General features: G+C 49.5%; 6 protein-coding genes across 6 annotated transcripts; 4 read left to right on the top strand and 2 right to left on the bottom strand.

Annotated features, from left to right (window-relative positions):
- Nucleotides 1–15: 15 nt before the first annotated feature.
- GGI43DRAFT_338980 (homeobox domain-containing protein) lies at nucleotides 16–2,389 on the top strand. Its single transcript, XM_083202097.1, has 3 exons — nucleotides 16–532; nucleotides 595–806; nucleotides 895–2,389. The coding sequence occupies exons 1-3, from the start codon at nucleotides 159–161 to the stop codon at nucleotides 2,226–2,228; spliced, it is 1,920 nt and encodes a 639-aa protein (XP_083061481.1). The 5' UTR covers nucleotides 16–158; the 3' UTR covers nucleotides 2,229–2,389.
- GGI43DRAFT_338981 (uncharacterized protein) lies at nucleotides 2,390–2,909 on the top strand. The gene has a single exon (XM_083202098.1). The coding sequence runs from the start codon at nucleotides 2,551–2,553 to the stop codon at nucleotides 2,848–2,850; it is 300 nt and encodes a 99-aa protein (XP_083061480.1). The 5' UTR covers nucleotides 2,390–2,550; the 3' UTR covers nucleotides 2,851–2,909.
- Nucleotides 2,910–3,932: 1,023 nt separating this feature from the next.
- Nucleotides 3,933–9,307, top strand: GGI43DRAFT_338800 (uncharacterized protein). Its single transcript, XM_083202094.1, has 2 exons — nucleotides 3,933–8,410; nucleotides 8,473–9,307. The coding sequence occupies exons 1-2, from the start codon at nucleotides 4,383–4,385 to the stop codon at nucleotides 9,092–9,094; spliced, it is 4,650 nt and encodes a 1,549-aa protein (XP_083061479.1). The 5' UTR covers nucleotides 3,933–4,382; the 3' UTR covers nucleotides 9,095–9,307.
- Nucleotides 9,308–9,368: 61 nt separating this feature from the next.
- On the bottom strand, nucleotides 9,369–11,205 carry GGI43DRAFT_338895 (NAD(P)-dependent alcohol dehydrogenase). Its single transcript, XM_083202095.1, has one exon. The coding sequence runs from the start codon at nucleotides 10,663–10,665 to the stop codon at nucleotides 9,520–9,522; it is 1,146 nt and encodes a 381-aa protein (XP_083061478.1). The 5' UTR covers nucleotides 10,666–11,205; the 3' UTR covers nucleotides 9,369–9,519.
- Nucleotides 11,206–15,675: 4,470 nt separating this feature from the next.
- Nucleotides 15,676–18,328, top strand: GGI43DRAFT_338931 (transcription factor domain-containing protein). The gene is made up of 4 exons (XM_083202096.1): nucleotides 15,676–15,829; nucleotides 15,893–16,246; nucleotides 16,394–16,867; nucleotides 16,937–18,328. Exons 1-4 carry the CDS (start codon nucleotides 15,806–15,808, stop codon nucleotides 18,170–18,172), a joined length of 2,088 nt encoding a protein of 695 aa, XP_083061477.1. The 5' UTR covers nucleotides 15,676–15,805; the 3' UTR covers nucleotides 18,173–18,328.
- A 1,624-nt stretch (nucleotides 18,329–19,952) lies between these two features.
- On the bottom strand, nucleotides 19,953–20,624 carry GGI43DRAFT_433399 (uncharacterized protein; the record flags this gene model as incomplete). Its single annotated transcript, XM_083209744.1, has 1 exon — nucleotides 19,953–20,624. One exon carries the CDS (start codon nucleotides 20,622–20,624, stop codon nucleotides 19,953–19,955), a length of 672 nt encoding a protein of 223 aa, XP_083061476.1.
- Between the last annotated feature and the right edge of the window lie 333 nt (nucleotides 20,625–20,957).

Here is a 20,957-nt window from a genome sequence, read left to right as displayed (position 1 = left end):
ATATTCAAACCTTACTTCTCTGGGAGGTTCTGACAGTTGTGCTATTGCGACTCGTCTGATTGGGATAAAGCCCAAGAACCTTCCACACTATAACAACCCAAACACGCCATCGACTCTCGACCACGAACGGTAATACGACCTTGACGCGTCTCATCGCCATGGCTACCGAGATAGAGCAGCCGCTGGCTTTGACGGCCGGAGTGGTTACGCCAACTGCTCCTATCAGCCCGACTGGATCTATGATTCACCACTCGGCAACATCCTCAGACGGCACCCCTGGATCTGCCTCTAGACCTCTTCCTTCTCCCACCAGCGCCAATGGCCAGGCCAATGCGGCTCGCCGCCCACCGCGCAAAAGCACCCTCACCCAGCAGCAGAAGAACCAGAAGAGACAGAGGGCCACACAAGACCAATTGACGACTCTGGAGATGGAGTTTAACAAAAACCCAACTCCCACGGCTAGCGTCCGCGACAGAATAGCCGAGGAGATTAATATGACTGAGCGATCTGTTCAGATCTGGTTCCAGAACAGGTATTCATCACTGCGTAACGATTGGGTATTGCTCAACGGTAATGGGGCTAACATTTCTACAGACGAGCTAAGATTAAGATGCTGGCCAAGAAGAGCCTCGAAACTGGTGAAGACATTGATTCTATCCCTGAGTCTATGCGGCAATATCTTGCGATGCAGGCAATGGAGTCAGGAAAGGGGTTTGCTGGAAGTTACATGGGCCGCACTGGCCTGATTCCTTTTGGCGGTGGCAACATGCTCTTTGGCGGCGACCAAAGCGCGCAAGGCAAAGTTTGTAAGTCTATCGCGATCTTTCTTCTTTTCTCTAGCATCAACAATTCCCGGTCTGTCGCGCGCAACCAGCGGTACTAATTGTCCTCCAGTGATCCATCACCTTACTTGTCGCTCTCTGAGCATCGGCAAATGGACGCGAGTTGGACAAAACACCATGGACCTCATCATCTTCTACTCGCCGGACAAGTGCACCATGACATACTACATCAACAACGAGCAAGCTGGATACAAAATCGAATATCCCTTCTCTCACATCAAGAACATTTGGCTCGAGAACGCGGACAATGACATGAACAAGCTGGCTGGCATCTTCATTGAGCTCAACCAGCCGCCTTATTTCATGATGGACGCGACTTCATCAACGACGGGCTTTGATTATGTCAGTGATTTTACCGAGGACCAACAGGCGTCTCAGTGCTTGCTTCACCACCTTGGAGGCAACCCCAAGGTCTTGGCTAACCAGTTGGCTAAGCTGGTGTCTCTGGAGTCTTTTATGAACCGCCACAACCCTCACATGCGACAGGTTCATCCATTTGCTGATCCCCAGGCAATTTCTGCTTCAGCTCCTGTATCTCCCACATTAGCTCGACCCTCGTCACAGCCGAGCTTCGGTGCACCACCTATGGCCATGCCTCAGCAGCAATGGGGCATGGCTAATATGCACTCTGCCGCTGGTATGAGGCCCCCAGGCCACAAGCGACAGCGCAGCCGCTCTGTTCCAGGACCTATTGATTTTGCCATGTTTCAAAACCAGCCCATGCCTTCCTTCTATATCCAACCTCCTGGTGATATGGGCGCTCAGCACAATCCCAACATTTACGCTCCGGTGCCACAACAGCCCAACGCTGCCCACAACTTGAGGATTGACACACAAGCAGGCTTTGGCTTGGATATGCGGCAATACCCCATGTCAGCAACAACTGCTTCGCCATCTGAGTTCCCTCCAAGCCCAGGCTTCTTCACCCCTGGCCCTGAAGCTGGCGGTCCCCTGGCTCCGTCAAACTACAGCACTCCATATGGTAACGCGTTCCTATCACCAATGGTTAGCGCTGAAGCCAACATGCCCACAGCCGTCTCTCCCCTGCCATTCAATGGCCCTACCGAGCCTTCAATTGTCGAGCACTCTCCTCCCATGTCCATGATGGGCCGCCCAGGTTCCTCAGAAATGTACATGGGCCAAGACGGCTCATGTGCGGTGTCGGATGACGGCGTTAGTTTGAATGAGATGTACTCCAAGCACTCGATCAACATGCCGATGCACGAGTCAATGCACGAGCAATTGCATGAACAAATGCACGAGCCTTCACCAGGAAGCTATGTACAGCATTCACAAGGAGACATCGATATGGACCAGCTGGTTCATTTCGATGCCGTTGACCCATCCAGTCTATCACCAGAGGCGATGCATTCCATGCCTCGGTAATCTTGACGAATAATGGTGGCATTGCTGGCTTCGCGCTTCATTTGATCTTTTGTTGCCCTTGGCGTTGTTTGGATATATCATTACAACGCATGGAAGGGCGTTATTCGGTAAACCTATACCAATTGGAAACTGCATCGTGTCTCCCTGCGAGACATCCCAGGAGCTCATCTCGCCTCATAAAATTTTGTTCACCCCATACCTTTTTTTTTTTTGTTAGCTGCCTACCGGTGGTATAATATGTTTGGCTTGACCTACCTAACCTGCCATCGCAAAATGCGGCCATGATGAATCTGCATGACGGTATCATTCTTTAACATCGGTCATGCGTGTCCGGTACAGCGATCGTACGAGTTACTTCTGCGCGTGGAGATTTTACTCAGCCATACTCTTTTTTTATCTACCGCCTGCGCATTTATCTCTTGTTTGCTTGGTGATCTTAGTTGCTGGATGTATCACATTCACACACTCCATTATATCTGCTTCTCCTTTTTCTTCTTCCTTTTCTACTTCTTCATCTTTTTACCAATCTCCCCTTGGCTACCCGATGCGTAATTGCCTAGGGGAGCACACAGTTGTCTCGCATCCCATGGGGCTTAATTTTCTTTTTGGCGCACATCATTAGTTCGGGGAGTTATCATTTTTGCTTTGTTTTGTGCTCTCGTGCTTGTGGTTCTATTTGGTTTGCAGCCCCGGAGGTTGTGACTGAATGAAACTGAATTTTATTGTATCTTGGATTTTTATTAATGGAAAAACCGATAGGGAAAAGGAATATATGGTGCAAGAGGTGGAAAGACTTTTTTGTTAAAAGTATAGCAGTGCATGTGTGTATGTGAGGATGTTGTGTATGTGAGCGAGTGAGAAGCGAGGAGTCTGCATCTCCTCAAAGTCGATGGCGATGGAGAAAGCATCGCACTTTTGTTTGTAACTATTGGGTAACTTTAGAGTTACGGGGAATATGGCGGTCTTATTGGCGGCCAACTGTGAGCCTTTGCAATAGTACTTTTGACGTTCAAAGCTTCCATTCGCCTTTTACGTGAATTACCTTGTGTATATTTAAGCATACCTCGTAGTTTCAACGAATCTACGGTACTACTGCCTATACAGTTAACCTTGTATCATCTTATTGGACCCTTTCAACTTGGTTTTGACTTGAGACTGCAAAACCGGCCAATAAGAGCAAAATACTGTTTTGTGTTAACTGACATACTGGGCTCTAGTCCTATCATTAGCGTGGGAATGAATGAAGCTGGATGAAGCCAACTAGTTGCATACTTGTCAACTACTACTAGCAAAGCTTCAGGCGGTTAACATTGCACAGACTAGTTGAGAGATTTCTACAACTTCGATTTATTTGTTTGAGAATGTATATGCAACTTGTTTACAACCCACATTAAAGGCCATTGCCGTTGATGCTAATTGTGACTACATACATCTTTTATTCAATGACTTTTACTCGATATCATAACCATCTTTCTGAAAGCCACAATGGGTAGAGGCCAAATGGCGGTATGGTTTTAAACTTTGTTTAAAAATAGAATAGAGTTTCTGTGTTAAACGGCTTCCATTGTGACCCAAAGTACGTATCTTTGTCGTATTTGTATAGCACCTTAGGTAAGTCTTATGTGTGGGGGATTTTAATTTAGTATGGGTGCTAAAAGCGGCACAGTTGAGATCTAGCTAAGATCAAGCCCTCTAGCACTGCCGATGGTGCCCAACCACTGGGCTTGGGAGAGCATCGCCTCCTACACGTAATGCGGGTGCGTCATTAGGACACGCCTCGTTTCAGAGCCCGAATCAGGTCGCAGGGAGAAGCGAACAGCCCATTTTACAGGCTCAAGCGATGAGGCGCTGCTGGTCCTTCGTGCGTACAGCGCACCAGCGTGACATCCTGCCAAGTTGGTTCAAGCCTTCTGGCGGCGTTGCACCAGCGTCTCTGTTCTCTGTGGCTGACAACTCGCCAACCCTCCGGCATAACTCCCACCCTCGTCCTCTTCTGTGCATCTGGTCTATCTAAAGCGTTGCATCCTCATCAAATTGATCACAAATACAGTATTCGATATCTCTTTACCTTGGCATGCCTTTAGTCTTTATGCTGAGGCCGTGCTGCCATGCTGTGACCACCGGCACCTAACGTCAGCACTAACGTCATCAACAATGGATCGCCGGCACCAGCCGCTGTCTCAGCCCGGCGACCAGCACAGCCACGGAGAAGACACCGAGGGCAGCGCAGAAGAAGCGAACCATGTAGATCAGGATCAGGATGGCACTGAGCCCGGCCCACCGCTGCTGGCTGAGGGCACTTTGTCGCCAGCAGCTGGCCCTAGACGTTCTCAGACAGAACCTACAGCAACATTATCGCCAATCCCGCAGACTACAAACAGGCCATTGACTGGATATTCATCGAGACCACGGTTCTACGAGCATGTTGACTCGGGTCAAAGCCCATCTGAAGGGAAAATGGCCCAAGACACATTGCTGAGAGAAGCGCTGTTGGACGCCAGACCAAAGGACGCCGCCAATAAGACGAAATCACCCTTCTCTCTCGCTGCCAAGAAGTATGGTTATAGTAAGATAGCGAAGGGGAAGAAGGGAGATCGGAAGCCCGGATCTGGGTGGAAAGCTCAGGCTGAAGCATTTATTCAAAGTCTTTACCAGAGAGTTATTTTGGAAACCATTCTTCGTCGAAAACCACTACTGCCCTCCAAAGAGGGGCGCCATATTCCTCTTAACCCATCGGGCGTCAATCCCGGTGGTTTGATAGATGAGCGCCGTAACCAGCCTTATATTAGCAACTTCATTCGTTCCAGCCGCTACACTGTCTACGATTTTGTCCCGAAGCAGCTTGTCTTTCAGTTCAGCAAGCTTGGAAATTTTTACCTCCTTGTTATGGGCATCCTTCAGGTAATTCCTGGCCTGAGCACTGTTGGAAGATGGACGACAATTGCTCCACTAGCTGGCTTCGTAGCCTTTAGCATGGCCAAAGAAGGTTATGATGACTACCGGCGATATCAACTCGATAAGGCGGAGAATCGCAGCATGACCTGGATTTTGGCCCATGGTGTAAGAGAAGGGAAGGAGAGGCCACGGATGTCAGTATGGAAGAATGTAATGAGGAGAAAGCGAAAAGGCAATAAAAAACGACTTGGAGCAGACGAGGAGGATGTTATTCTGCAAGACATTGAAGAAGGAACCCTTGCCAGGTTGGACGAGACAAACGACTGGATGTATGTGCAGTGGCAACATGTCCAAGTAGGAGACATTGTACGCCTCCGTCGCGACGAACCGGTGCCTGCCGATATGGTCTTGCTTCATGCTACCGGGCCCAACGGCGTCGCATATATCGAGACAATGGCATTGGATGGCGAAACTAACCTCAAAGCTAAACAGGCTTGTCCTCTGCTTGCAGATAGATGTGATACAGTGGACGCGCTTCGTTCGGCTCATGCCACAGTGGTATCCGAAGATCCCAATCTCGACTTATACAACTATGTTGGAAGGGTCACCATCGACAACGGCGAAACCGTACCATTATCATTGAATAATGTCATCTATCGAGGTTCAATACTACGAAATACTACAATGGCCTTTGGACTTGTGATCAACTCGGGCGAAGAATGCAAAATTCGCATGAACGCGAACAAGCATGTACATGCCAAAAAACCGGCAATGCAGTCTACTATTAACAAAATGGTCCTTGCTCAGATTTCCATTGTCATCTCTCTCGCCATTGGATTGACTATTGGATATTACAGATGGCACAACGACACAGAAGAGAAATCCTTCTATCTCATCAATATTCCCGTATACGACGCGAGCGTACCGTTTAAGCAAATTTTCTTTGGGTTCTTGATTATGTTCAACACTTTGATTCCGCTATCGCTGTACATCAGTTTGGAGATTATCAAGATTGGACAGCTCTTCTTGCTGCAGGACGTGGATTTGTACGATCCGGTCACGGATACTCCCATGATAGCCAATACTACGACTATTATGGAGAATCTCGGCCAGGTGAGCTATGTGTTTACGGACAAGACGGGAACTTTAACAGAGAATTTGATGCGCTTTCGGAAATTGAGCGTTGCTGGCGTTGTTTGTCTTCACGATATGAATACTCAGGATGATGAGACGGCCAAGCATAACGCAACTCCAGACATGAAGACCGAAGAACTACTCGACTACATTCGTCGGCGGCCCAACACCCTCTTTTCTCAAAAGGCCAAACAGTTTTTGCTTTGCATAGCTCTCTGCCATACTTGTCTACCGGAGACTAATGAAACCGGAGATATCGAATACCAGGCCGCATCCCCTGACGAGCTGGCCCTTATCGAGGCAGCACGGGACTTGGGATACATGCTCATCGACCGATCGACCCAGACTATTAAATTGCAGATGCAAGGTACGGATGGGACGCTACAGACAGAAACGTATCAAGTGTTGGACGTGATTGAGTTTAGCAGCAAAAGAAAGCGAATGTCAATCATTGTTAGGATGCCTGACAACCGAATCTGTGTTTTTTCCAAAGGCGCGGATAACGTTATAATGTCTCGTCTCAGACTTAACCAGGTGGCTGCACAAAAGGCCAAAGACGTCAATCGCCGAGCAAGCGTGAGGAAAACGTTTGAACAGGACAAGGCAATTAAACGTATGAGCACTCAAATTTTAAGAAAGACTTCCGTCCGCAACAGCTTTGGTCTAGCCCGAAGTAAATCAAGCGCTGGGCTCGAAGGTCTAAGAAGAAGCATGAGCATGCGGTCCACAGATCTCAATCGGCACTCACAGGCCGAAGGAGTCGCCTCGTGGCTGCATAGACGGAATACAGAAGAAATGGTGTCCTCTCGGCCCTCGGCTGATGTGCTACGGAGCCCGAGACAGAGCTTGGGACGTATGCCATCATTCGACTATAGAGATTATGCCGGCGAAGATGATAACAGAATAGACGAATTAGTGGCCGTTGATGAAGCGATGATCTTTGAGAGGTGTTTTCAACACGTGGACGACTTTGCCGCAGACGGTTTACGAACGCTCTTATATGCCTATCGATATATCGATGAAGAAACTTATACACAGTGGAAAAACCAATACAAAGAGGCAGAGACGAGCTTAATAGACCGCCAGGAACGCATTGAAATAGCAGGCGAGAAAATCGAAGAGCAGTTCGAGCTTGCTGGAGCAACAGCCATCGAAGACAAGCTCCAAGAAGGAGTTCCAGAAACGATAGACAAGCTGATGCGTGCGAACATTAAAGTCTGGATGCTCACGGGCGATAAGAGAGAAACTGCCATAAATATTGGACATTCAGCACGAGTTTGTAAACCGTTTTCGGAGATTTACATCTTGGACGCCTCCAAAGGGAAAATACATGATGCCATAACGACGACGCTTACTGAAGTCGGACGTGGCATGGTACCTCACTCGGTTATTGTTGTAGATGGACAGACGTTGGCCGTGATTGACGCCGATGAGAATCTTGCCGCCTTGTTTTACGACTTGATTGTACGAGTTGATTCTGTCATTTGCTGCAGGGCGTCACCTTCTCAGAAAGCTAATCTGGTCAAATCAATACGACGGTTTGTGCCCGAGAGTATGACTCTGGCAATTGGCGACGGAGCAAACGATATTGGCATGATTCAGGCTTCGCACGTGGGCATAGGAATCTCTGGGCGCGAAGGGCTGCAGGCAGCGAGGATCTCCGATTATTCGATAGCACAGTTCCGGTTCCTTCAGAAGCTGCTCTTTGTGCACGGTCGATGGAACTACATCCGGACGGGCAAGTATGTCTTGGCCACGTTTTGGAAAGAGACCTTCTTCTACCTCATACAGGCGCAATTTCAGCGGTACAACGGCTACACGGGCACTTCCTTGTACGAATCGTGGAGTCTCACGGTTTTCAACAGCGCCTTCACCTCCCTGCCTGTAATTTTGCTGGGTATTTTCGACAGAGACTTGCAGGCGTCGACGCTGCTATCTGTGCCGGAGCTGTATACTTTTGGACAGCAGAAGCAAGGATTCAACTTGATGCAGTATCTGGGCTGGATGATCCTGGCTGTTGCGGAGAGCATTGTGACGTTCTACTTCATGTTGGAGGCGTTTGAGAGCATTCTGTTCACGGAAGATAATGCCCTCTATGCGATGGGATCGATAAGTTTCTGCGCTGGTGTGATTTTCATCAATGTGAAGCTGCTGTAAGTGATTTTGAAATGCGCCATTTGCAGAGGGTTTATATTAACTTAATTCGTTCTTACAGGCTTCTAGAATTTCACAGTAAAACGTTGATTCCGCTTATTGGTCTCGCTGTAGAAGTCGCTGGATGGTTTGTCTGGAATATATTCTTGTCCGCCATATACCCGAAAACAATCAGTCCTATATCGGTGAGGGATGCGTTTCTGCATGCTTTCGGGGACCGGCTTTCCTGGTGGACGACGCTACTCCTCGCATTAGCCACTCTCATAGTCATAGAATTGGCTGTACAGGCTGTTCGCCGAGTATACTGGCCAACAGATCAAGATCTGATGCAGCGCATAGAGAAGGATACCAACTCGAAGCAAATATTGAGACAGTATGCCGCGGATGGAGCTGGAGACCTCGAGAGGGGGAAAGCTCAAGCCCAGGGTATAGAATTGGAAGAGATTGGGCTGCAGACTGATCTTCAGCGGGAGGAAGGGATTACATTACTGGCGGAACGTGTGGAGAGAAGCCAGAGCCCTCAGCCTATCAGCGCAGTCCCGAGGAGAAGCCTCCAGGACTTGGGTCCGAGAAGGTCGGTCAGGATGAGCCACGACGACTATCGGCCGCCGAACTTTACGCCGCTCCCTGAAGAGAGGGAAACCCCATATGAAGACGTTGAGGAGACAAGAGGCGGTGCGTGAGAGACTTTTGAAGAAGATAAGAGAGCCGAGAGATACAGGGGGAGTGATACCATTCTTTTGTGATTTGGCGACAGTGACATACGTACGTTACATTTTTAGAACCTTTGATACAGGCGGTTCTCATTGGTAGGGGGGGTTACAGTGGTTTCTTTGTTTCAAAATTCATGGTTAAGAGTTTGGTGGTTGATACAGTATGAGATATGATAGCATGATTATATTGTTAGGTACTATAGTAGAATAACGAATTATGATTTACACGCACAACAGATTCGGGTATCATGCTTGATATTTAACGAGCAGTGGAGAGTCTGCCAAGAGATAAACAAATGAGAACGAGCAACCAAGCAGAAAAGGCAATGACTCGCTTGACATGAACGAGAGTCTTAAAATCTTTACACGAACACGAACACGAAAGCATCATCCTTCTAGCACTCATCGTCACCCACCGTTTCATCCACTCTAACTAATATCTTACCGCTTGCATGCAGCCCAGCGAGCTTGGCATATGCCTCCTTGACGTCCTCGAAGCGCCAGACGCTGTCCCTAACCACGCGTATCTGGCCGTTTCCCAGCATCTCGGCAATGTGCTCGCGATCCTCCAGCGTTGGTTCCATCATCGAGACGCCCCGCCAGAGACGGCCGACGCCGCCCAATCGGCAGCTCACGGGCCACCACTCGTTGAGCTTCATCTGCCATACGGCGCGGAGGAAGTTGAGGATGGAGAAGTCTGGGGGCTTGATGCCAACGGAGGAGTATACGCCTGAGGGGGCGAGGTAGACATGTGAGTGGACGTAGAGGGATTGATGGCCCAGGGTGTCGATGATGGCGTTGAATGGGTTGTGTTGGAAGCGTGGGGCGATATACGCTGGGACGTTGCTGTTGCCGTCGTAGTCTTTGCATGTGGTGTAGTCAATGACGATGTCTGCCCCGAGGCTCGCAACGAGATCGAGGTTCTTGGTACTGCATATGCCGACGACGTAGCCCTCCGGACCAACGACTTGGCGAACCATCTGGACGGCCATGGTGCCGATGCCGCCACTGGCGGCGTTGATGAGGACGCGGTCGCCGGGCTTGATGCCAGCTTCGACGATCTGCTTGTGGGCAGTCATGCCGGTGAGGAGGCAGCCGGCTGCGTCGGCGAAGGAGGCTTGGGGGGGCTTGTGGACGGCGAAGCGGGCGGGTAGGGCGACGTATTCGGCCAGGGCGCCGGAGCCGGTAGGGAGGGTGTGGCTGGCGGGGATCATGGCGATGATTTTGTCGCCTTTGCGAAAACGAGTGCTGGTAGTAGTGCTATTATTGGACTCGGCACGGGGATGCCAGACATCCTGGACGGTGCCGGAGAGGTCCATCTCGGGTATGCACGTCTTGTTTCGCAAAAAGGCTGGGATAAGGGACATTTGGAACAAGGTGCCGACATTGAGGGCTGCGAAGGCGACTTTGATGAGGATCCATTCTTCTGAGCGAGGGGTTTCGGGGGGAGGGAATGTTGGTATGGGGCGAGAGGTTGTTAGAGAGAGGATGTCTGTGGGGGAGCCGCGCTGGGAGAATGTCCAGGCTCGTGATGTTGCCATGGTGTTGATGTTTGTTGGCTCTCTTATCGTTGAATTTTACGAGCGAGAATCACAGAGTTCACCATTTACTACCAGGGATTTCAGTATGGCGAAAGATGGAATGGGAGATGAGAAGACTTCTTCTGGGTGGTAATAACTGCTCTGTTGGCCTGGCTCTGGCTTGGCTTGGGCTGGGCCGAAGCTGAATTAAAGCTTCCCTAGAAGAGCATTATTTGCCTAGTTTTTGGTATGAGATTCTGCAAAGAGAGAGATCTGGCCAAAAAGCATCTTCCCCCTCTTCCAGCTTCAGCTGCAGCTGCAGCACATGAGCATAGAGCAGATGTAAGTTGAGTCCATTGGCCAAAATGCCATTAACTGTCTTGGATTTGGCTTGGCGGGTTGCCGTAAGGGGGGCTGTACACGCCACAAAGCAAAGTTGCTAGCGAAAGGAAACGTTGCTACAAGAAGCCACTCGGAGAGATGAACCCAAATGGCTTAGCAAGGGGTTTAGATACAGAAATAGTGCTGCCTATAGTAAATAACAATAGGAGTTCGTAGGGATGGCCCGCGGTGGGTTGTTACAGGTAAGCTTAAACGATACGCCGTGGAACAAGAAACATCGAGATTTTGCGAGTACCCGGTCAGAGCGATCGGTGCTCTAGGCAGGGAGGCGAGCAGGACAATGCAGAGCATCCATCTGAGTTGTACGCGAACTAGCTGCCGCACAAGCGATCGGCTTTCTGTGGGTCGCCCGTTGTTTAATCTGCGTGCCTGGATGTGTTTAATCAATCGGCTGGAGAAATTGATGGCTGCCTTGTCGCCTTGTCGCCTTGTCGCCTCGTCACCTCACGACTGAAACATTGAAACACTGCAGATTGCATCATGAATTGTGTTGCCTGTCAGGCTGCCTTATTACGAACTGCGGATCGCATTATTGTCCGCCAGGCACTAAGATTGATAAGTCCGGAGGCCTGGAATCTTTCCTAGCAATGCTGTGCAATATCCCGCTTTCACGGCTGAGCTACGAGTGCGTGAAAGTTGTAACATTGATCCAAGTGCGCGCGCTTGTCTGAAACTCCGCCGCAATGCCCGACAAGGCAAGTCATGTATCAAGCGGCTTCATCCGCGGGGCTAGAAACGGGAACACCATGAGTAATACGCGAACTCCGTGCACAGGTACGGCGTATGAATCTTCTGGAACACTGGTCTTCCAGGGGTTTGGGATGGTATTCCCAGTTAGATCCGGCAGCTGAGGAGTCATGCCGGGAACGTTGTGGACTAAAAAAAGACCAAGCAATTTCGGCTGCACGTCCCCCATCGAGGCCTCTATCACAATACGCGATGCTCGAGCTGTCATAAACGTCATCGAGTTATATCAGCATGCTCAGGGTCTAGGGTCGGCCGGTGGGATTTGCATGTGCTCAGCACTTGGCTACGGGATTTGGGGCAGCCGTGTGTAAGTCTACACGTATTGACGCAGCATATCATCAACATCAGCACATCTAGAGTTGCACATGATACATGTCTGGTGCTAGTAATACGTATCAGTAGCCAGCTGCAAATACTTAGACGTCAACTGCTCATCGTCTTGACTGGATCTGGATCAACTCTTTGATATGCCGACCATGTCTTCTGATTGACTCACGCCCCTCCGAAGGCCCTGAGGACCGGGGTGCGGACTTCCGAGGCGGATTCGGGTGGGTTTATCCGGCTTTCTCGGGCGACGGCAAGGCCCCGAACCCCGGGGAGGCCAGATTTGATCATTGACGTCCCATTATGGGGCAGCCTGAAGCTTGGCATGGCTCTTTATTCTGAAGGAACCGCGCCGGCGCAACGCCGCTTTCTGAGAGGCGTCGGATGGAAGATGGAGGGGTGGGAATTGGCGGGAAACAGAGACCAAGAGACGCAGCGGGCGAGACGCTGGCAAGCTGGGCTGGCTGGAGGCGTTCAACACGAGGAGAGCGATGCTGCCAGACGCCATGGCTGTCGAGATGGCCAATCGGCATCGCCTTCGATGGTCGATTCGCTTTAGAGCTTTAGAGTTGCAGACGGCACCAGACAAGAGTCATCCCGCGCTGATCTCGGGCTTTGTCCCCAACATTCTGTGAGCGCTTTGTCTCGGGCGCGAGGAACAAGAGCCGTCTGTAGCGTAGAGTCACGCAGGTCACACGCCAGCAATATTCGGGACCGTGAGGCTACGAGCTGCCCAGTGCCGGACTTTTGGCCTAGTTTTTTTGATATTTCGGATCCGATCCGGCTCCTGAAGATTCCGATGCAAGCGTTGTTCCCCCCATAAACGAGATGAGCGAAGGGAAACAAAGCGCAGCGGCCAAATATTCCGCAACGGGGTTAATTGGAGGCCTTGCTGGAAATGAGAATCATCCTCTTATCCCTTTCGAGGCTGTGGTTTGATATAATCGAGACAGCGGCCGCGTATGCCGTCCAGTCATAGTGCTTGGTAGCGCCAGCAGAGACGAAGCTCCATACGCGGCCTCGACTAAATCATACCTGTATCAAGAGTTCGCGGCAGCCATCGCCGGTGCCTGTAGCTGCTAGCACATATTCGTTTAATTCGTTTAGACCGTAAACTTCCCAGATTGGATGGCCGTTTTTAATACCGCGACTGAGTCATCAGTGGTGTAGCCTAGCTTCAAAGCCGTTGCGCACTGCCACGCCTCAGGTTTGGCCAATCCTCTATGTTGCCGTCTCCCCTGTAGAGCTGGGCTCGGGACCTGTTTTCGAGGTAGGATGATAATTTCTCGGGTGAGTTAAGAGCGATACGTCAGAAATGGTGAGCACAAGAGAAATGAGCCATGACGAAGCCAGGATTTAGACTTTTGCGACTTTTACGTATTCCCTGCTTCCTCTTTGGTGCTTTTTCTCTCTCTCTTGGCCAGGCTCAGCTGGCTGGAGAAAACAGACTCAAAGAGGTTTGGTCGCGTCACCCACGCACCACAAAAGAGCTCCACAGCCTCCTGCTATCGAATAATACGGGAGAATGATTACCAAAGTGCGGATTCGCTATCTCGAATGAGGCACATGTACCTGAACAAGGGAGGTTATATGGAGCAGTACGGGTGAGTCCGTTGCTTGTCGATACCACCACCAATAGGCAGCATGTATATAGTAGTCGCTTGATCCATATTACCCGCTGATTATTGTTTTAGTGATGGGATTGAAAAAAAAAGTTGAGTTGGAGCTATAATATATGTAAGGCTTAGAGAAGGAAAGAACTAAACGCCCAAGGAGCGCTTCCTTCCATCCTGAATCTTTAGCTGCTGAGCTGACAATTTATTATGCTTTAGTGTCTGCACAACTCTCTTTTATCTCTTCTTCTTTTACTCTTTTCCTCTTCATCTTCTCTCCTTTATTCCTACTTTCTTCAAGCTCCAAGGCCTCTCAATTGGTTTCAGTAAGTTCCATCTCATCTCTTGCGTTCCCCGCTGCGCAAGTTCCGCTGACCAACCAGCTCCAAGCTAAGAAGCTCCTTTGGAATTTTCCCTCCGCGGCCTCCGTCCATTCGATAGCGGATGCGATAGCCGAGTACGCGAACCTTGATTATACCTGGATAAGCTGAGAGATTGATCCCATTGATTGATTGATCCTATCCTACATAATACCACTAATTCTGCCACTGTCCGGCAGCAACCAGCCACTGCAGGAAATCGCACCACCCTGCACCAGCCGAGCGCTGAGAGGCCCCTGGCTTGCAGCTAAATAAGGCCAAGGGCCACTGACACACGCGATCACACGCACACACTGCCGCTTCCCACTTGCTCGGTATAATACATCATACACCCACTGTGCTGGATTATAAATTTGCAGTCGGTACCTGGCGCTGCAAAAACCGCTAGGTCGCGCTGTCGGGCACATTTCGACGGAATAACGGACATAGTCGACCGACGTCATTTTAGGGCTCTGCCTAGAGCTCTCAACCCGGCCAGACATCCCAGCCCTGCATCTCAAGTCTCCAGACGGGAACCAACTAGAGACTTTCCTCCGCAATTGACGGCGTCCAAGGGCTGCGGAATAGTCCAGAAGACGGCGGAAAGAAGCTTAAAGGAGAGGGTCTGCCCAGTGAGGACGCGGTAAAAAGGGTCCACGACCTGCGGAAAGCTTGGATAAGAAGCTGAGCTCTTCCGTCGCAGCCGTCTCCGCCGCGCCGCCAAGCACGGCCGCTCTATCTCTCCAACTAATACTACTACTATCTACTTGTCCGTCTACTAGGTATTATTACTTACCTCCACGGCATCCTTCTCTCCGGCAGCAACGCATCCGGGATCCCACTGGCCGTCATTTCATTTCTCGGTCCTAACAGCATCTCCACCGCTGCCCTCTTGAATACGCGTATCTGGAACGGCCACATTTGCCCGTTTCTCTGCCTCCCTGGCTCGACCGGACACAAGAGAAGTCTCCGGCATAGCTCCAGGCCCTGTAGGACTTGGTGGTTCTAGGTGTTTTGTCGCCCCCCCAGATAGCCCACTACTTTCAATTCTCACAGAGGACTGCGCCGTCAGCTTTTTATTCTTCGTCAATTACAGCAACTCCGTCGCCCGAGCTGCTGCACGCACACACAACCACTTGCCCCTGTCTCGCGAGAAAGCAGCTGGGTCAGGCAATATCATTTCTTCTTGCCTGCTTATGAATATCTGTTCACGCGCCATTAGAAAATCTCCCTGATTTTCTCTCTGGTTCATCTGTGCCTGGTGCACTTTGATTCGTATTTGCCACTTTTGGATTCTTTTTTTTTCTTTCTGCCCTGCTTCTTTTGTCCTGGTGGATTTGCTTTGCTTGTCACGCGTGTTTTCTCTTCTTTTACCGCTCTCAGTCACCCCAGTTTCGGGGTTTGACAGTGACCCGGCTTTATTATTTACACCCCACGTTCTCCCCGCTGGTGACATGTGAAATTGCCCGCGCAGACTTGGCCATGTCGTCCAAAGCTTCACCCGTCTCTCACAAGCAGCCTAGAATATTGGCTTGTGTGCTGTGCCAGCATCGCAAGATCAAATGCGACAGGAATTCACCATGTTCCAACTGCATCAAGGTGCGCGATACACTTCTCTCTGACTCGGCCCGCTAGCTTCAAGGTTTCATTCACGTGTTGCTCCATCATCTGCTCTATTCTTCAGTCCCCGGGTTTAAACTCCCACCCGCTAAGAGCATGCCCGGGACGAAAAGAGAAGAGGGAATGGACCCTTCCAGCTCTCTGTCCGCCCTTTGATTCGAAAACAAGCTTACATTGCCTCAGGCCAATGTCACCTGCACTCCTAGTACGCCAGCGCCAGCTCGCAAACGCCGCCGCCCGAATCAAGATCTCCAGGAACGCCTTGCTCGATGTGAGGAACTGCTCAAGCAGTATGCCAATGGCTCTGTGCCGATACCTGGTCCTCCTCTTCCTCCTCCTCCTCCTCCCGCTCAGCGCCCGCTACCAGCCTTTCCGGCAACCCCCTCCAACTCAATCGCACCAGCATCCGAGGCACCCGTCGCTACACCGGCCAGCATTGACTCAACTGTGTCGCGGAAACCAAGTACTCTCATAGTCAGAGAAGATGGCAATGTCCGATTTATGGATAGTTACATTTGGACCAGTGTATATGAGGAGGTGAGTGGAAGTCATGGCACACGTCCGGGCCTACCCAAGCCCTCGAATTTCAGTTAATCACGATTACACTACAATTTTCTTTTTCTTTTTCTTTCCTCTTCAAATTGTTTGTATACAAAGCCCACTAACATGAAGAGAATACTATAGCTCCAAAAGATGCGAGAAATCGTAGAGACCGATGACCCAGAAGACTCCAGTCTCCTTGGCTCAGATGAACTCACCCCTGACAATGTCGCGGATCTGGTTCTTTCAGCAGATATGTTTAATTCGAGTACTGAAGATCTACAACCCGACCCCATTCATATCTTCCGTCTCTGGCAGCTGTATCTCGATCGCGTCAACCCTCTTTTCAAAGTCATCCACGTACCGACCACTCAGCCTTTTGTAATGGAAGCAGCTACTAATATGACTAACCTACCGCTACATTACCAAGCCCTCATGTTCTCCATCTTTGCCATGGCTAGCGTGTCCATGACTTCTGCCGAGTGCATACAGACGATTGGCATCTCTCGCGAAGCTGCCATTCAAAGGTTCAATACCGGCACCAAATCGGCCCTGATCAAATACAGTTTTCTCAAAAATCATAACATGACTGCGCTGCAAGCTGTGGTTCTTTATTTGGTAAGCTCTACACTGGATATCCCTTTCTACTTTTCATTTGTAAATTTTGTCATTAACGCATCGTTACAGCTTTCATTGGAAGGACGCTATGACAGACATGCCCAGTGGGTTATCAGCGGAGCCATCGTGCGAATAGCGCAAAAAATGGGCTACCATCGGGACGGATCGCAGCTTGGCCTGAACCCCTTTGAAACCGAGATGCGCAGGCGCATTTGGTGGCATATCATGATGCTCGATGCCAAATGTGCCATGATATCTGGTCTGAGTTCGACATGGCTGACCAACAACTGGGACACTAAGAAGCCTCGGAATGTGAATGATGCGGACCTATATCCCGGCTCGGCTGAACCCGTTGCAGAGCGTGATGGCCCAACAGAAATGGCGTTTGTTATGGTTATTACGACAATGTTCGGCTTTAAAATCGAGGCGGATAGTTCAAACGAATCTCGTGCTTTCGAGGCTGCCATGATGGGGCAGACGCTTGATGAAAGCGATCCGGAAAGCAATACCAGAGCCATCTTTGAAAAATTCCGGAATAAGGCTGCAGAACTGGAAGAGAAACTGAAGTTTATCGAAAAGAATTACGTCGACATAAGAGCTGGAAACGCTCACGCTGCAGCCATTGCTATCCGGCCAATGCTCACAAATAGATTGTCAGAGATGCTCGTCCCCATGGAGGAGCAAGCAGAGTGGGGGACTGAGATATTTGGGCCTAAAGATAACTTCTTCAAGGTTTTGTTGATGATGATGGAGCACAAGACAGACGCACATGAGCAAATGGTCGCTGCCGGCTTCCAATGGTTCATGCGCCAACATTTCCAGCTTGATGTGTTTGCGGTTTTCACAGGGCTACTCCACGACCGCCCGATGGGGAGTCTTTCTGATCGTGCCTGGACCGTCATGGATAAAATTTATCTCGACCACCCTGACTTTACAGATATGACGATTAAGCAGCATGCTGCACAAGCCCAATTTGTGCTTAAAGCCTGGCGGGCTCGGGAGACTGCTTACGCCCAATCCGGCCAGAGGATTGATGTTCCCGATTTCATAAGTCGACTTCGAGACCTGGTACCTGTCGGCGACTCCAAATCGTCAGGCCAGGGATCCGTGACGTCCCCTGCAATAGCTACACCTCAGCAGCAGCCCATGGCGGGATTCAATCAATTCTTAGGCGGTTATCTTGACGTTTCCACGGTAAACTGGGAAATGTTTGGAGAATTCCTACCAAACAGCGGAGAACAGCTCTCCACTGCCATGTTCGATGGATACCCAATGGATAACCTTAATATGGGCCATTTGGGCTAGAGCTGATGATATATCTCTAATACAAGCTCTCCCGATGTGTCATGTGACGTTGAAGAAAAGCTGGAAACCCCATACGCATGTGCTTGTGGGGAGTGCGAGCTGGCTGAAATGCAGAGTGTACGATTGATTGGAGGACAATTTTAGTTGAGCTAGAGTTGTCGGATTTCTCTACATTAGAGGCAGCTTCAAATTCTCCTATATGTCTCTTTTTCTATTTTGCTCAATTTTTTTTTTCTTTCTCTATCTTCATCTCCTCTATTTTGCTTTTTGCACGGGGCGTTCAGGTCGACATAGAGTTGGTCTCCTCTCTGCATGGACATACAAAACATAATCATTCTTCTTCATGGTGTCGGGTATAGAAGATTTCCAACACGATATCATGTACGATTGAAACGGAACCACTCCTACGTTTATTTTGTTTGCTATTTTACCTATTGCACATTTTCCGCCACTGGGCGACATATCGTGTGTACTTGGATGAGCTTTCGAGTATGCAGTGGGGGAAAGATTGGTCACAGGATGTGATTATGTACAACATGGAAGGCGCTCGCATGATGTGTGTGTATATATATATTTATATATTCAATCGGTATATACTCGTGGCATTTTGTGCACATTAATCTACCTAGCTTAGTCACTGAAGCCGAATTTGATTCTTTGTTCCATCTAACTGTGTGTTTCTTTTTGCAATCGATACGTAGATAACTTGTAAGCGTTATTTTGATCGATTATTGATGTGATGTCGGTGTATCGTAGCGGCGGCTTCGTGGTAATACTTGGATGGTAACATTCTTCACCTGGATACGATAAATTAGTAAGGGCTTTGCAAGAGAGCAATTATGTTTCTACCAATCTGGCATATATACTATGGCTGGCGGGAGGTGATGGTGACTGCTAAAGAGAAAGTAATGATGCTCTGCTTGTAGTTCACTAACTCATGCCTTGCACACGTTCGGCATATTCTATTTCAACGGTAGGCTCTATGGAATCGGCAAAGAGGCGGGATTAGAAGAGTTGGATAGCGTTGCGTAAGAGTTTATTTGTGGCGGTGGCCGAGGAGCGTATGTGAGAGAGGAAGAGGGAGCAGTTTCAGAGAGACGAAGAAGAGGGAAGAGACGAGGTTTGATAGTGAGGATGTTTTGGCGACTAGACAAAATAATCACCAAGGAAATCTGGAGATAATTTTGGTCTGATCTTATGCGCCTTCGTCTTGAGTAGGTTGCGGGCTGGAGGTGTGGTGGAGGCTTGGATAGCTTTGAGACGGAACAATATTTTTGGAGTCCAGAGAGAAGGCAGATGGAGATGGTATGTAAAATGGTAGAATACCGGTTGTCTTCGAGATTTGGGTTATGTCGTAGTTGAATAAAAAAATGAACAGCTGGTGTTGGGAGAACTTGGTGTCAATGGCAACAAAAAATAGTGGGCTAAAATCAAAACAAAGGAAACCAACTTTAGCAAAGTAGCAGCAATTAGCACAAAGACGAATTTATTGTTTTCTACAATGTCACAATCAAAATAGAAACTACATCAAAGAAAACATGTCAAAGCGATATAAGTTATGTAATGAATAAGGGTGCATTTATTCCATAAAATTCTCACGAAGATGATGATAGTTAATCCTACACCCTATGAAAAACATGACGTTCCGTAATCTGGTATCCCTTTTCAAAACCAGTAATAAACCCATTTCCTTGTTAACCCTTTGCTAAAGCCAAAGTATCCTTGTCAAATATTCATCATCAAATGCTCGTGAGAAAGTGTGGATTTCGCCGCTGGCTACTTAGGCTTGGTCCTCTTTGATGAGGAGTTGCTGCTGCTCTTTAGCAGGGGCAGGCACAGCCTCTGGGGCGTCTTGGAACTCTTCAACGACCTTTTGCTCGTCTTGGAGCTGGGCGGCAGCCTCAGGGAGATCCTCTTGGGGGCGACCAGGAAGCTCGACCTGAACGTTCTCGGGGAGCTGCTGCTGTTGCTGCTCGACGAGGACGGTCTGGAGCTGAGCGTACATGGGGGCCTTGCCTTTACCCTCGTACTGAGGCTCGCGGACATCGTCAAGATTTTTATAATGCTCCTCTTGCTGGGCGGTAAGCGTGGCGGCATCCTCTTCTTGGTTGGCAGTGAGCTGAGCCGTGAGTTGATCAGCGCTATCAAGTTCCTGGACTCCGTCCTGAGGTTCACGATATCCAGAAGATTCACCAACTTCGTCGACGTGATAGATGGCAGAGTCGAAGGGGAAAGGACCATAGATGAGATAATCGGTATCGCTATCGCACTCATCATCGTCGCCTTCTTCAGCCAAGGCGTCACGACGCTCCTGACGCTTTTCACGGCAGCGAGCGACGAACATGGCGATCAAGCAGGGGACGAAGAGCATCAAGAAGAGGCCGACGAGGCAGCCTGCAATGGCTGCGTAGAAGGCATTGTTGTTTTTGGTGGGTTTGGTGGTTTCCGTCATGATGAATGATGGAAGGGGTTGATGATAGTGACTTGATAGCTTTTTGGGGGGGAAAGAGAGGAAATTTTAGCTGGGGATATGCTGGAAGAGAGAGGAGAGGAGGAGATGGATGTGTTTGACATACCTTTTGCTTGATTTTCTTTTCAGAAGAAAAGAAGATGATATTGATGGAAGCTTCGCGTGAAGATGCGTTGAAGCGTGATGGCTAGCGATGGAATAACGAGTGAAGCTCCGGAAGGGGGGAGTGGAGGTGGAAAGAAGAGACCTGTAAAGGTTGGGGGAGCTTTGCAGATTTTGAAAAAGAATTTCAGAACGGGGAGGATTTTCTGACAC

This window comes from Trichoderma evansii, assembly GCF_050947405.1.
Source record: "Trichoderma evansii strain SZMC 28006 chromosome Unknown GGI43scaffold_7, whole genome shotgun sequence".
In the NCBI taxonomy this organism is placed as follows: Eukaryota; Fungi; Ascomycota; class Sordariomycetes; order Hypocreales; family Hypocreaceae; genus Trichoderma; species Trichoderma evansii.
Note: the sequence above shows the minus strand (reverse complement) of the source record. Positions and strands in the feature narration are given on the sequence as shown.